The 14,962-nt window shown below is 40.0% G+C and overlaps 1 protein-coding gene across 1 annotated transcript in view; it reads right to left on the bottom strand.

Annotated features, from left to right (window-relative positions):
* The window catches only part of drc11 (dynein regulatory complex subunit 11), a 56,316-nt gene that overhangs the window by 15,937 nt on the left and 25,417 nt on the right, over positions 1–14,962 (bottom strand). The window contains exons 11-15 of the mRNA XM_088931046.1: positions 9,024–9,130; positions 8,531–8,626; positions 3,324–3,388; positions 2,547–2,629; positions 1,023–1,130 (exon numbers count right to left, since the gene is read on the bottom strand). Of these exons, the coding sequence (XP_088787172.1) occupies positions 1,023–1,130; positions 2,547–2,629; positions 3,324–3,388; positions 8,531–8,626; positions 9,024–9,130 (459 nt within the window). The remainder of the gene's footprint in view (positions 1–1,022; positions 1,131–2,546; positions 2,630–3,323; positions 3,389–8,530; positions 8,627–9,023; positions 9,131–14,962) is intronic.

Below are 14,962 nucleotides of genomic sequence, written 5' to 3'. Positions count from 1 at the left end.
AAACTCAGGAAAAGGAAAATGAAAGACTAGTGGACTGGAGCACAGAGTGATGTAGGCAGGAGAGAAAGAACAGCACACTTCAAGGAGAAAGAACGAAAACAAAAAACTGCAAGAGAGCAAAAAAACCCAACATGTTATCCCCCAGGACTGATGCAATACTAAAGGCATTCATAAACAGATTTTATTTATAATGACGTCTTTCTAACAGCAAAAAAAACCCTAAAACATCCAAGTAAAACTAGAATAAAGGTTCTGGTTACAAATGTAGGCTAAAGAATATTTTTAAGCCTGCACCTACTAGAAGAATTAAATATCTTTCAAAAGCTGCATATTTATTATTTTATTTTTAGCTGACCTTTTTAGACCATTGTTTTCATTTAATGCAAAACAAAAAGTCTTGAGTCCTCATACTCTAATTTTCTTACTTTTACTTTACTTCGCTAAGAGATATTTTTGATAGTACTAATATACTGTATATATGGTTACCCCGTGCTTTCTACACCTCCCCTGTCCCTCCAGCGACTAACTAAATACAACAGACCCAAACACGAGAGTTACAATTTAAGTTATAATTGGTGTTGAATGACAAAGAGGTCATGGCCCACCATGCTGGAGGGGATTTCAATGGGCCTGCCCTTAACCTTAGGATCAAATTTTGACTCAGGTTCTGATCGCTGTGATAATTCCATTGAGCCAGGCTGGAGTTTATTAAACGGGGATGAAATTCAAAACATAAACTGACATACGGCATGGGACACCCAACACCACCTTTCCCTCGGCGCATTACACCCTGCTAGCATGCTGCTGGAGAGAAAGTGACAAAAGAAACGCAGCCCCTGTTTAAATGGGCCCAGTTCAAACACAGTTCACGGCCAGAGTGCTTCACAGGTCCTTTTTTTGAAAAATTAATGTTGGAACGTTATGAGGTGCGCTGGCTTTCAGTCTTCAGTTTCATTTATGTGCTCCTCCTTTATGTTCAGTTTTGTTTATTCATTTATTTATTTGTTCTTCTGGAGACTTACCAAGTGGCAGGATTCCATACAGGGCGATCAGCTGCCTGACGTCAGACAGAGATGGCATAGGTTCAATATCTGCCTGTCGTAGTGTGGTGCCCAGGTAACTGTATTCTCCTGCAGGAGAGAGTGAGAGAGGTCACACATGGGGAACATACGTCTTCCACAGCACTTTTATAAGAAGACAGACATGGGGTGCAGGAAAAGGAAGGTACGAGGAGACAGGTGTGGGTCTGCAAAGGGAAGGAAAGTCAGAAAGGAGAAGATTAGGATCTGAATCACTTGCCTTTAGTTTGTGACTATTGACACCCCAAGATACCCTCCCCTGTTGCTCTTCCACATTCATCCAAATTTCTAGAGCTGCGCCAAATTGCTCTGTGTCTTATATGAAGAGGCTAGGATGACACTGATTGAAGCAATTAAAACGTTAAATTGAAGAACAGCTGCAGGGCTTCGTAATGATTAAACGGCACTTTTTTGGAAAGAAATGAAAGAAAATCGGGTATTTGGCAAGAGAGAAAAGTTATTTTGCAAAATGATCCCATGACGTCTGGTTTTGCTTGTTGATCTTAAACACAGTAATTTCTGTGTATGAAAAGAATTGTAAGAAAGTGCATTGGAAGTGCATTTAAAACCAGGAATAGGAGGCACCTCTTGACTGAAAGGGAGAATGAATCAGGCCACCCAGCCATACTGTTAAAGCCAATACCCAGGCTTCTTTTAAGAAACAGCAGAATGAGATCCATGGATCAATTAGCTACTAACTACAAAACAAGCTAGATGGGCTGAATGATGTCCACTCATTTGTGACCAACAGTATCTTAATCCTAAATAACCTAAATAATGGCAGCAAAGCACCATGTGCAGGACACACTCTTTGATACACAGCTGTTTTTGTTCTGCCTCTTGTGTTGGACCTGCCATTAAGTGGTCACAATAATACTTGTACTCTATTTTAAATGTTTCCTGAAGGTTTCGGTTTTCATTTTTTAACAGTCATTTTTGTCACTCTCTCCATGTTAGAATACAATTGACTGAACAAGAGAAACGATCTCTGTTGTTTTTAGTGCTAAATTCTCATTTAATTTACTACCTTTATTGAACACAGCATTTCCAAGATGTCTAGTTTCCCTGTGTTCAGCTCATGCGGTAAAAATGATTTCATGGAAAGAGGCATACTGATTAATTTAAAAAGAAATCAAATTTTGCATAAGAGCCATGCTTACTGCTGTAGTTGGCCACAAAAAACTTCTGTCTGCCAAAACCTCATTTCAGCACTGCCCACGTGGACAAAGTCACATTCCATTACCATCTCTTTACTGAGCGCTAGCCACAACACCTAATACATCCTGCACTAGTACACGGTCACAATTTACAAATCAGAAAAACGGCTGTGCATCTATTAAAAAACATACAATAAAGAGGTTGAAAATAAAAGGGTTCAACCTAATGAATTCTAGATTTTGAACATAGATTAAGCGTAAAATAAGAACTCAAGTGACAGAGCATTAGGAAGCAGTAAGAAGAGATTACCAATATAATCAGACAGTCTGACGTTCAAGGGCCTGACAAGCAACCCCGCCTCAACCAGCTCCTCATACAGCGATTCAATGGTTCTACAGATGAATGACAAGAGTGTTAGCTCCCACTTATCACAATTAAATTGTTTCAGGTTATGACAGATAAATCTTTCTGCCATCTAAGACTGAAGAAAACAGCTGACCACCGATGTTTTAAAAAAAACCCAATGTAAGAATTTTCAAATCTTTTTATATGCAGTTGCATAATTTCAGATTCTTTAGCCCATTTCTGACTGCAGTTCCATGGAAAAAAAAAAGCGACAAGGATTAAATTCAAAAGAAGTGACTCATCCATTTCCAAGTGTCAAGAGAACAGTAAACCTTGCAGTTCAGGATCAAATCAAAAGCTCTGTGAGCAGTTTCTCCCGGGAGGACACAGTATTGGCCTATCTGAGCGATTCCAGCACCTTCAGTGAAGGATATCCAGGCTCAGAGTGGTATACTGTAGCTTTAGGAGATAAGAGAAAAAGACTGTCTCTCACACACTGTTCCTTTCCAAATCATTCCAATTAGTGTTAGCTGGAGGCCTTGGGTAATTTGTGCTAAGGCAGGTGTAAACAGAGAGCACTGGATTTAAACAACCTCAAATATAAACAGATCTGATCTCAAGCGAAGCACATGTTTTACAGGATTTTCCAGGTTCACCATGCAAACTTCGGAATGCTGCAGTACGGGACATGTCATGCTTTCTCAGGCAAGAACCGACAGCAGGAGCTGCGCCTTAACAGACCTGTCCGCTGTCAGGTCCCTCTCCTTCTTTTTCTTCTTTTTGCCACCCTTTTTCCCTTTTTTCTTCTGAAAAAGAATCCATGTGCAGAAAAATAAGATAACAGGTACAGATTACTCTTTCAAAATGCTTCAGTTAGAATGACTGCTGAAATATGTATACAATGGATAGGCAAAAAAGGAAACCCTTATTGAACAGATTTAATTGCTAATACAGTATTACATGCAAAGCTTTGTTTGAGTATTGGTTTTGCAGTGTCAAAAAGCACACTACCTTTTATTGTTCTTACTGCTATATGTTAACTTGCCTCTCTTTTACTACAATATTAATTAAATACTTTCTTATGCTGCAAAAAAAATCAATGAATTCAAATTAAGAAGGTTAATGGTTGCTAACATATAATACGGCAGAATGACCTAATCTACAGCAGTGTTTCCAACTCCCAATTACAGGAGCAAGTAAAAGATATTACTCTGCTGGAAAAAATTTAAAAAGAGCGCAAACACTAAAGCTCTAAGAAAGGTCATATATCTAGAGGTTAAGGACATCTTATAACAAGAAGGTTTGGGTGAAATGTGATCAACATATATGAGAATACTCTTACACAATGTTTATTCATGTCCAACTCAACAACCAGCACCAGAGGACAAAGCTGCAAAAGTGCAAATAACTTCAAGGCTCAGGACTCGGGACATAAAGAGTTATGGGCGTTAGGAGCAAACTATCAAACTGTGCTGTGAAAAGCAAAATCGTCAAAAAAATGTCGAGGAGCTACTTGAGTACTGAACTAAAGTTCTGAACCTTGTGTCTCTGTTTGGTTTAAGCTGCTGAGATTTGTGGAGCCCCATACAGAATACAATCATTAGTAAAGTGTCACTGGGAGGCAGCAGTCATAGTTCAGTTGTTTACTCTGCTAAATTCTGGACAATGCGCACCATGCAGATGAAACAGAAGTTATTTTAGCGTCCTTACTCACATCTTGATTTAATGTTTCAAAAAAGAACCTTGTGTTCTTCAGAAGAACCCAAAGCAGAGAGAGGACCAGCTTTACAAATCTGATTGAAAATGTAAACAGTCATATACGGATAATGCAATGCTTCAGAAAACGACAGATGAAAAGAAGATCGCGTAAGAAGTTTATACTTCCATGGCGACAAAGCTGTAAGCGAAACGACATTTTCCTAGATCAATCTCCGTACAGCATAGAAAAGCATAATCTGTAACTCATTGCATTGGCATTTGTTTTTCTTCTTCAAATGTCAAAAGGCATTTCCACGTCTTTTTTCCTTGTGACTTCCTCCAGCAGATGTTGGTCAATATCAGAAAACTATCACAAAAGAGATCTTGTGATGGTGTAGTGTAACAGCCATGAGACGACAAAACAAGCAACAAATGTACTACTTCTGGAAACACCAGTCTGCAGTGCATGTGTGGAACTAGCCAGCCTGTCGCAGTCACTGAATGATCTTTTTCCATTGCCCAGTTAGAGCAACACATCCATCAGATGGGCTAGACCTTAGTTTCCAAAACAACTTTGACCATATAAAAAGAAAGTGAGTAAAGGAAAAGATGAATCAGTGCATTTAAAACCACCATTTTATGGCGCTTGAATAGAGTTACTGAAAATACAAAATAGGCTGCCAGGATTTACAAGAAATGGAAGCAAGACATTAAATGTTTTTTTTCATAACACACTGAACTTACATCTCTTCATTTTGCAGCCGTATTTACATTTTATATGACAGAATGTCATCCCTCTCCCTCCTATGTACTCAAAGTTTTCCATTTTTTAAGATGCTGTGTGTGAGGGCCTAAATATCTTCCAGCCAGCCTACAGAATCAACACCATAATTTGCTTTATAGTGAGGTGCACAGAAGATGTACATAGACTTATGTTGCTGTGGTTCTTTCTTGCTAGTAAAAAATCTAATTATTTTTAAAAATCAATTTGAAATGTATGGGTAATGCAATTTATTAGTATTTAAAAAGAAAATAGTCAAGACAGGATTTGCAGGTAACATCAGGGGTTAGGGCTAGGGTAAAGGTTAGTTAGGATGGGTACTAGGGTTACAGTTCAGATGTAGGGTTAGGCTTCAAGCTAGTATAAGGGTGAGGGATGGAATGAAACTTATTGTTAAGACCTGAGCCATGTTTGTGTTTGAGACTGGACCAAGGGATGCTCTTATACTGACCAAAGATTAAAGGCAAGGATTAGAGATGAGATAATTTGAAGGGAGAATGTTAGGCTGGGCACTAGAAAAGGGTGAACTTAAAGTGAGTCTAAGGGTTAAATTCAAAACAAGGTTTAGAGTAGCACATGCAGACATCACATAACACTGCATCGCTGTCCTCCCACATTCGCTGCCAGATTCGGTCATCGGTGTAAGAAAGCAGGGTGAGCACCACACCCTTATTCACATCAATGGGGTGGCTGCAGAGATGGTTAGCAGCTTCAAGTTCCTGGGGACCTTCATCACTAATGATTTAACGTGGTCCCAGCATGTAACTGGAGCTACTGTACAAAGAAGGCACAAAAGCGCCTTTACTTCCTCAGAAAGTTGAAAAAATTCGGTCTATCTTCAGCTGTCCTTACCACATTTTACAGTTGCACTACTGAGAGTGTGCTCATGTGTGGGATTTCAGTGTGGTTCGGCAGCAGCTCATTGTCTGAAAGGAAGGCGTTACAGGGGGTGGTCAGGTCAGCCCAGTCCATCATTGCAGTACAGCTCCCCTCTATGGCAGACATTTTTACAACTCGCTGTCTCAGGAAGGCTAGAAGTATCGCTAATGATACCAGTCATCCTGGTTTCTCACATTTCTCCCCCCTTCCCTCTGGGAAGCGTTATAGGAGCATAAAGGCACGAATGTCCAGATTCAGAGACAGTTTCTTCCCACAAGATGTCAGATTACTGAACTCTACCCCTACCACGTGCTCACACTGATGTTTATTTTTAAGTTGTATGGTATGCAACTTCTTGTTGTTGCTGTTCTGTGTTTATGTTGTTGGTGATTCCTTTAATGTCTTTATATTGGAGCATACATGCACATAAGCATTTCACTACACTTGTGTATATGACAATAAACTGAACTGAACTAAAAAACAGCAGATTAGATATAAATCTTTCACCAAGGTAATAGCAACTAGCCAGGATGCCAGCAAGTGCCATTCTTTAAAGGGAAAAAAACTAGCATGATGTTCTATATATACCCATTGCCTATTTTGCTTTGCTTAGTTGTCACTTTATTGAGTTTTGTGATTATCTTAATGTTGTCAATTGCTTTTGTCCACAATTTTCTTCACACTTCTTGTATTGATTTAAAATAGTGGATGGAAGTACCAAGTACCTAGATTTATGTTACAAGCAACAGGCAAAAAGGGATTCTCAGTGCTATGCCAAGTTAAGCAGGATGCGCAAGACTGTGAATACAAACAAAAGTTAGGAAATTTTATTAGGGAAATATAAAGGATTGGGCCTTATTTGTTTACTGTTCTGTTGCAAAGTACAATGAGGAGCAATTATGAACCTCCAATGATATAATTCTGAGGTGCTGTATCACCCACAGAGAATTATTTAGTGGATGAAAGCAGTCTTAACCATCTGAGAAAGATTTTTGTGGACTTCCGAGTGCACTGAGGTTGATATTCTTAGGGATCTAATGTAGGCTGGATATAAGGAGCTGGGGTCTCTCCAGCAGTAAATCTTGACCTGCAAATGAAGTTTTTATGTGCTTCCTGTGTTGTATGTGAGTTTATTTCTTTACTAAATCTTTATCTTGTAAAATAAAATTGAAGTGGACAAGTATGTGTCAAATGAGTGTGGCAAGTCAACTGTATTTGCAGCCCCCTACAGTATTTAGGCTGGCCAGCCACAGTTAACTAACACACCCACAAAACACAGTAATATTTACATCTACCATTTACAATAGGAGTGGTTCATAAAAACACTTCCCTGATTTATTTTCTATGGCCTCAGACGTAAGTGGCTGTATTTCCTTTCTCCTAGCGTGCAAAAGTCATTTTAATGGCTCACCCTATTCTCAAATGGTCCCGGCGTGCCCCAGGAGATAGGCATTGTTTCTGAAAGCCCTGGGACTTTTTCAGCTCAGTGTGTCTCTAGGGCAGCTACACTAGAGACCAGTGATGTTTCTACAGCATGTCCATTTAGCCCTGCTTGTGTGAGTGTGGCGTGAACTTGGCCTCCCTGCTTCCCATCCACAGAATAAACCAAAACCACAGAGGATATCCCTTTCCAATTTAATCAGTAGGAAATGTGTTTTTGCTTTTGTGGTTAGTGTTTCTTTCACCAAAGATTTTGCTGAAAGAGAACTTCCAGTTCCACTTGTACTATTCTACAAACAGCTGCAGACATGAAGCACAATGGATATTGGTAGCCTGGATCTTAAACTGGTTATGATGGACTCTGAGCAGCACTGAGGTCAGGGTGGGAGAGTCGGCCAAAGCATTCTTGGTTCTCGGCAAACTCAGTGACCCCTGCAGCCTCCTGGCCACTTTACAGTTTTGCTGGCCCCTTTCCTTTCCTCCGTTCGGCACTGCAGGTCCGGTACAGAGCTGCACTGCCCATGACGTATTAAAAGACAAGTGGCTCGAAGGTGGGTGGGCCAGAGGAGTCTGCCTACACTGTCTCATTGTATTTTGAAGGTCAGAGGGTTCGTAGCCATGAGCCGTGACATGAAAAACATGCAACTGGCGATTCCAAAACATGGTGAGCACAACAAAAAAATGAACCGCCGATCTCAAATTGAAAAAAGACGCACTTAATTTAAGCTATGCAATGAGTAATAAACTTAGAAAAGGTTGAAGTCTGTAACACAAAAATATTTACTGTGTTTGTCTTGCTTCAGATAAAAGATGTTAAACACAGTGTGTGAAACTGTATAACATCTGTACACATTATTACACCCACAGTAAACATGTTTTTCAAAACATCATCAAGGTCTTAATGGTCTACAAATTATAAACCTTAGCTAAAAGTAATTCCTCTTTAGACCAGCTAATCTACATTTCAATGTCAGTTTGGTTATAGCATACAGGTGCTGTGCTGGCACTGCAGGTGTACTGTTTATCCAAGCAGTGAGCACTGTGTCCTCATTGTCTTCAGATACTCCAACTCTCCTACAGTGTCTGCCCTCTGACCTCAGGCCCCCCAGACCCAGGCCTTTAAATTGTGGGTGCCTACTGGATCACTAACCTTCTTGCTTCCTTTTTTCCCTTTCTTCTTCTTCCCTTTCTCCCGGTCCACAGCTAACTTTAAGTTCTTCAGCTCCTGTCTCATCAGCTCGTCCACCTGCAAGGTTTGACAGCCATGACTATTCAACACGCAACCGCAGTGCAACAACCACAGGATACCGAGCATTTGTCCAAACCTGCTCACTAACAGTGATGCTCGATGGAAGGTGGCTGGAGAAAGCCAGTTAAAAGGGCCAAAAATGAGGCCCAGATAAAACTGTCAAGTTAAATGCTTCTTACCAAAACCACAACTAGTTTTCTTAAGAAGTGTTTATCAAATTCAAACCTGAAGGTTTCTGTGCAAAAATTTAAAGATAGAATAAATTGATTTGCTATAATATTTTTTATTATTTTCAAAACACAGCACATGCACACGCAGTGGCACTGCCAGTTCCAGGAATGACCGGGTTCCTTCTGCCCCTATTACTGTAAACCATAGTGGAGAGGTTCCCCACCTGTATGCGGATTTCCTCCTCGACCTCTACCCTCTTCTCCTCCCTCACCAGCTGGGCATCAAAGCGCTGGGAGAAGTTGTGCTTCTCGTCTCTGTTCTCCCATACCTCTGAAATCCACACAGAACAACATGCGTCGCTCCACCTGGACACCTCAAAACCTGCACTCGCAAACACTGTTTTCCTCATAACCGATTTCATAATGCTACTTTGTCTTCAGTTGTAATCATATGGTAGACTTGGAGTGTGTGTGGTCTGAGGAAACATGTTAAAACAATGACTGCTGTTTCACATGGTAAGGATAACAAGCAATGCCAGTGGTGCCCAACAAGGACACCTTCTTTTGTTCAAAAAATAAAACTTCAGACCAATTATTACTGATGTTACCATTCATCCATTATTTAGACAAGATTATGTAAACTATGTCACAAAATGTTAACTAGATGTCAGAGATTATGCAGAAATAAAGCTAGGATAGTAAATTATCATGTGCAATAACCACATTCTCATTATACCATCAAAAATGTTGAATAACATAACATATACATATTATAATGTAAATATAATAATATATAAATACATCAAATTTCCATGTCTCTGTTCACACCTTTCTCACACAAAGATAAAGATAGCTAAGATTTCAGGCACACAGGTGGGCATTGAAAATTATAGCGGATTTTCAATTCTGTATGTGAAGTATGTAAATAGCAGTATATAAAGAGACACTGAGTTAAGCTACTGTGTCTTGAGACCTGAAGGTGCTTGAGCAGCCTGTGAAACCTGTCTATTGCTTTCCTCTCAGTATTAACTGCTTTTAGGTCCTCCTGGCAAGACAATTTTAACTAGTTCCCATGTTTATTCATGCAAATCCAGTAAGCTTGAATCACCGAGACACACACGGGTACAAACAAAGCTCAAAGTAGCCTATTATTGAACTGAGATAAACAGTCCCTAAAAACAGGAACAGGGAGGAAATTCGCAATTAGGATTTGTACAAGGCAAACCGACGTCAAGAAAACTCTTCCATCATGCTGAAGTGGCCACAAGGCTGTTCTGAGTAATTAGCCAGAAAGAGGGAAATGAAGTCGGAATTATTCAGCTAAATAACCTGCGGCCCTTTGTCCCTTGGCTTTCTCTCACACATGGGAGGAAGACAGCCTTCCGCTGCACAAAGGCACAGAGCCAGGGGGAAGGGTAGTAATTCACATCAGAGAAGGCAGGTGGGAATTGCACTTGCCAAGACATTTGAATCCACACTGCTGTGAAACCTGTGGATCTCTGTTCTCAAGCTTCTTGCCACACACCACACCATGTGACACGGCATTCTGCTCGATTCTTAAGCCCCATAAGATCGCGGCATGCTTTTATACTCAACTCATATAGCAACAACTGCAGCTATAAGTGTTATGCCCGGACTAGCCAGAGCTCGCAGCTCATGGTCGCCTTGGAAACTGGGCTAATTTTCATGAGGAGCTCAATTCCACCAGGGGCTGTTCGGACTCACTCGGGCCAACTGTCCCCACCTCCTCTGTCGAATGAATGGATGCTATTGGACAGGATATTTAAACCCTGCCACTGGTCCGGCGCTCTGTCATTGAGCTACCTTCCGACAATGGTAGCACCCTCAGCAATACCCTCAGAAAGGTTTCAGGCAGGATTTAGGATACTTTGCCTGAATCCTGCCTGAAATCCTTCCCATTCTGTCCTGAACCTGCTCTGCCTCTGTGCAGCCAGCTGCAGTCTAAAGCAATGGACCAGTGGCATGGTTCCCTGCCTGTAGTCCTGCTCAGGGGCCCAGCCACCCTGTCTGCATCTGCTCTAAAAAGCTGTGCTTGCCTCCAAGTCCTTATACCTATCTCCATCTTCCACAATCATGATCTGCCTCTGTCAGCCTCGGCAAATCTCCACCAGTCTCCGTGTGCAAACCTGCTATGGCTATCTCTGCCTGCCTGGGACCCTCTCTGAGTCTTCACTGGGCTACAGCTCTCCATCCTGTCAGTAACATGTGGCTTCCTCCATCAGATCGCCGCATCACAACAGTAAGTTTATAGACATGTTCTACAGCAGGGTAGAGTATACCATTAAATGCCGCCATGAGGCGGGAGCATTCCTCAAAAATAAGGTTCAAGGGACTAACTAGATGATTCCGAACTCTTTCACACAATCAAAGGGCAGTCACGTAAACATATAAACGTACTAAAACCTCACTTTGAAATCTGATCAGCTTATGAGATCAAGATTCAAGCTGCCTTCAACAGGACCCACTTCTAAAAGTCACTTTTGAAAAACATCCTCAGGGCATTCTGATGCCTAATTGCTTTTCACTGCAAAGTTGGGGGATTTGGGATATTTTGTTAAAGACAGAATCCATTTTAGCTCATAAAGATGCTTGGAGGTACAAGGATTAGACTATTTTGGGTGCAACAAAACTAAGAGTCAGTACCTGAGCTGACTCTGCTATTACCATCTCTACAACATTGTTCTTAAACAATGTCTCACTCATGAAAGATACTGGAATTTTTTAACAAACAAACAATTTACCTGCTATAGTTCTAAATGCTCTATTTTTCAGCCATGTTTGCATGTCTGAAAGGTCATGAATATTGAATAGTCTGCACTGCTATTCCCACTTTTGCAGTACTTTTGACTGGGCACTTATTCACCAGGTCTCTTTATCCACCGTTCTCAGGAAAATCAATTGGATTTTTTTCCTGGTCGTCCTTGGTAACCAGGGCTTTGGCCCATTTTTCAGGAAAATAAAGAAGGAATAAGTACAAGAGGGCACAGAATATTTAATGCTTTGTATTTTTCATCTTTATCTCCACCTACATAGAGATAACTACTAGGCACCAAGCTACCACGTCATATACAGACATACACTGTATCTCAATGAAGAAGAAAGCAATATAATAAACAGATTTCTCATTCTTGTTTCAGGAGCGTAGACAGAGTGACAGGGATTTCTCTTTTTTACATAATGTGCAACCCTTTATAGCCTTTTACACACAAGCCAGTTCCCAAAGAAACCTTCAGAAAAAAAGCAATATACCTGATTCCTTAACTTGACAAATACATTTATGCTATTCAGAAATCAGTCTTAAGCTGTAGTCCTTCATCTTCCTGATTTGTAGACAAGAATGTCATAGAAGCATAGTATCTGCAGGTTAAAGAATACCAAGACACCTAATTGTGTGAATGTATTTCAGTACAGACTGGTATGCCAGTGCACATATTTCTTCTCTCTGGCAGAACAACTTGTTTTCACCATCAAAACACTGACAGGAAGAATGATTCCTATTAAGTAACATTTCCTATTGCAAAGACCTTGGCCAGGAAACTTAAATTAAACACAAGATCAGCTCAGGCAAATGGACCGTGACGTTGCCACACAGGAAAAAACTTTTTTTGCAAGGCTACCACTCTTTTGCAAAAAGGTGGACTTTTTCCACAGCTGGATATAACAAAAAATGTTGGTGTTTTGAAGTTACCATAAAAAGGGATGCACAATCCCTGCAAGTAAAAGAAGGGTTAGTTTCGCTATTAAAAAATATGATTTACTTAAATGTCACTGTTAATTTGGAAAATGCTTTATTTTTTTAATTTAAACAGAGCAAACAAAGCTTTGGAACTGTACCAGTCTTTCATTGGGCTTGAATAAATAAAAGAAGACTGCAGCTTGGCTTTCACATCATTATACTTAATAAACTCATTATGTAATTATACACCTATTAAGGACACCTGATAAAACAATTCTTATACAGAGCTAAGAGGAAAGGAAAACACTGTTAATCCTAAACAAAGAGGGAATTAAGTTTTACATGCAAAACCCTTGTTTAAATAGCAGATATCACCATAATTACTAATCCCAAAAGTTTGAAACAAAGTCCCAGAAGAGCCTGCTTTTGCACATTCCCATGAAAATTAGGACAGAACAGGGACATCAGCTACACTCAACCACAGACTTTTAAAATCTGGGAACCAGTCAATCAGTTCGCAAAATATTCAAACAACTAAGCATGAACTGGTGAGCAGTCGGTTTACACATGTTTACAATGTATCTAACAAGGTACTAGTCACATAATAAGTTAAAAATCACACTCAGTAGCATGTTATCCTTTTGTCATTCAAGATCCCACATGCTGTATATATCGGCAGTAAACTTGAGAGGCAATGATAAAAAAATCTAAAAACATTGTGATTGTTGATGTGCGTCAAGTTCCTTTCATGTTTGGTTGAGGTTAATGGTGTGGTTTTAATGTGCTTTAGTGGGGTTTTCACAGGAGCAGGCACCACATTTCTGGGACCGTTCTTCCTGAAATCGCAGGCCTGGACTCTTGTGGCATTTTCTCTATAAGTGCAAATGTGTTCATTTGCCCTTATTACCATAAAAAAAAAGAATTGCTGCAGTACTAATGAAGCAACAGGTGGCCGAATTTCAACCCAGCCTCTGATGCCAAAGAAATGCTACTCAAGCATGAAAGTCACTCTCCAAAAAAGGTGAAGTACTATACATACCATTTTTAAAAATGTCAGTGATTCATTAGCATGGGAGACAAAGTAAACACTGGCTAAAGATCTCTAGTTTGACCAGAGTGTACACAATCTAGTTCATCCACACTGCCAAGTTCCTTGAATTCACACCAACATACAATGAAAGGGATCCAAAGCACCTACAAAAGACTAGTTAGGATGCTGGCAACATCAGGCTAAATGGAATAAATGGAATAACTTAATCCGAAAATATTGTTGTGCCCTAGAGTACAGATTACTCAGTGATAAATTACTATTACTAGGTGATCAATGCAATCCTAATATTTTCTGACTTTACAACTGAGTAAGATACAATATCTTCATAAAAATGTATTTCCTCATGATGTACAGTGCCTTGCGAAAGTATTCGGCCCCCTTGAACTTTTCAACCTTTTGCCACATTTCAGGCTTCAAACATAAAGATATAAATTTTTTATTTTATGTCTGATACTTCTTCCATTTCAAGATGATCGCTTGCACAGTGCTCCTTGGGATGTTTGAAGCTTGGGAAATCTTTTTGTATCCAAATCCGGCTTTAAACTTCTCCACAACAGTATTACGGACCTGCCTGGTGTGTTCCTTGGTCTTCATGATGCTCTCTGCGCTTTCAACAGAACCTTGAGACTATCACAGAGCAGGTGCATTTATACAGAGACTTGATTACACACAGGTGGATTCTATTTATCACCATCAGTCATTTAGGACAACATTGGATCATTCAGAGATCCTCGCTGAACTTCTGGAGTGAGTTTGCTGCACTGAAAGTAAAGGGGCCGAATAATTTTGCACGCCCCACTTTTCATTTTTTTATTAGTTAAAAAAGTTTAAAAAATCCAATAGATTTCGTTCCACTTCACAATTGTGTCCCACTTGTTGGTGATTCTTCACATAAAATAAAAAATTTATATCTTTATGTTTGAAGCCTGAAATGTGGCAAAAGGTTGAAAAGTTCAAGGGGGCCGAATACTTTCGCAAGGCACTGTATAGTGTGATAGAGAAATGGAAATATGAAATGAAGCTTTTTCTCATGATACAGATAATAACCAAGAATAACCACTTATAAGATGTTACAGTTGCACCTTGACCCTGGTCATTTTTTTTACTCTACCATCCATCAATGTGGTAAAAAGCGACAGCCTTTTCAGTGACTCTTTAAGTTAGAAAGGGGAAGTTCTTTAGTATGTCTGTCAAGGCACAGAAGGGACTAGAATGGACAACCCATGACAGAGAAGGCATTCATTTCTGTTTTTCTGAGGAGCTGGTTTCCTACCTCCATTGCCCCGCATTGGCAACAGAACTTGCAGTGAAACAGATGAAAGTCATGAGCTTCCTCCACAGTGAACAAAGGTCAGTCCAAGAGAGGAAAGAGGGCTCTCGCTTTTTTGTGAAAAGGGGTTTATTTATTTCTCCTT

This window comes from Atractosteus spatula, chromosome 13 (assembly GCF_055471065.1).
Source record: "Atractosteus spatula isolate fAtrSpa1 chromosome 13, fAtrSpa1.hap1, whole genome shotgun sequence".
Classification (NCBI taxonomy): domain Eukaryota; kingdom Metazoa; phylum Chordata; class Actinopteri; order Semionotiformes; family Lepisosteidae; genus Atractosteus; species Atractosteus spatula.
Note: the sequence above shows the minus strand (reverse complement) of the source record. Positions and strands in the feature narration are given on the sequence as shown.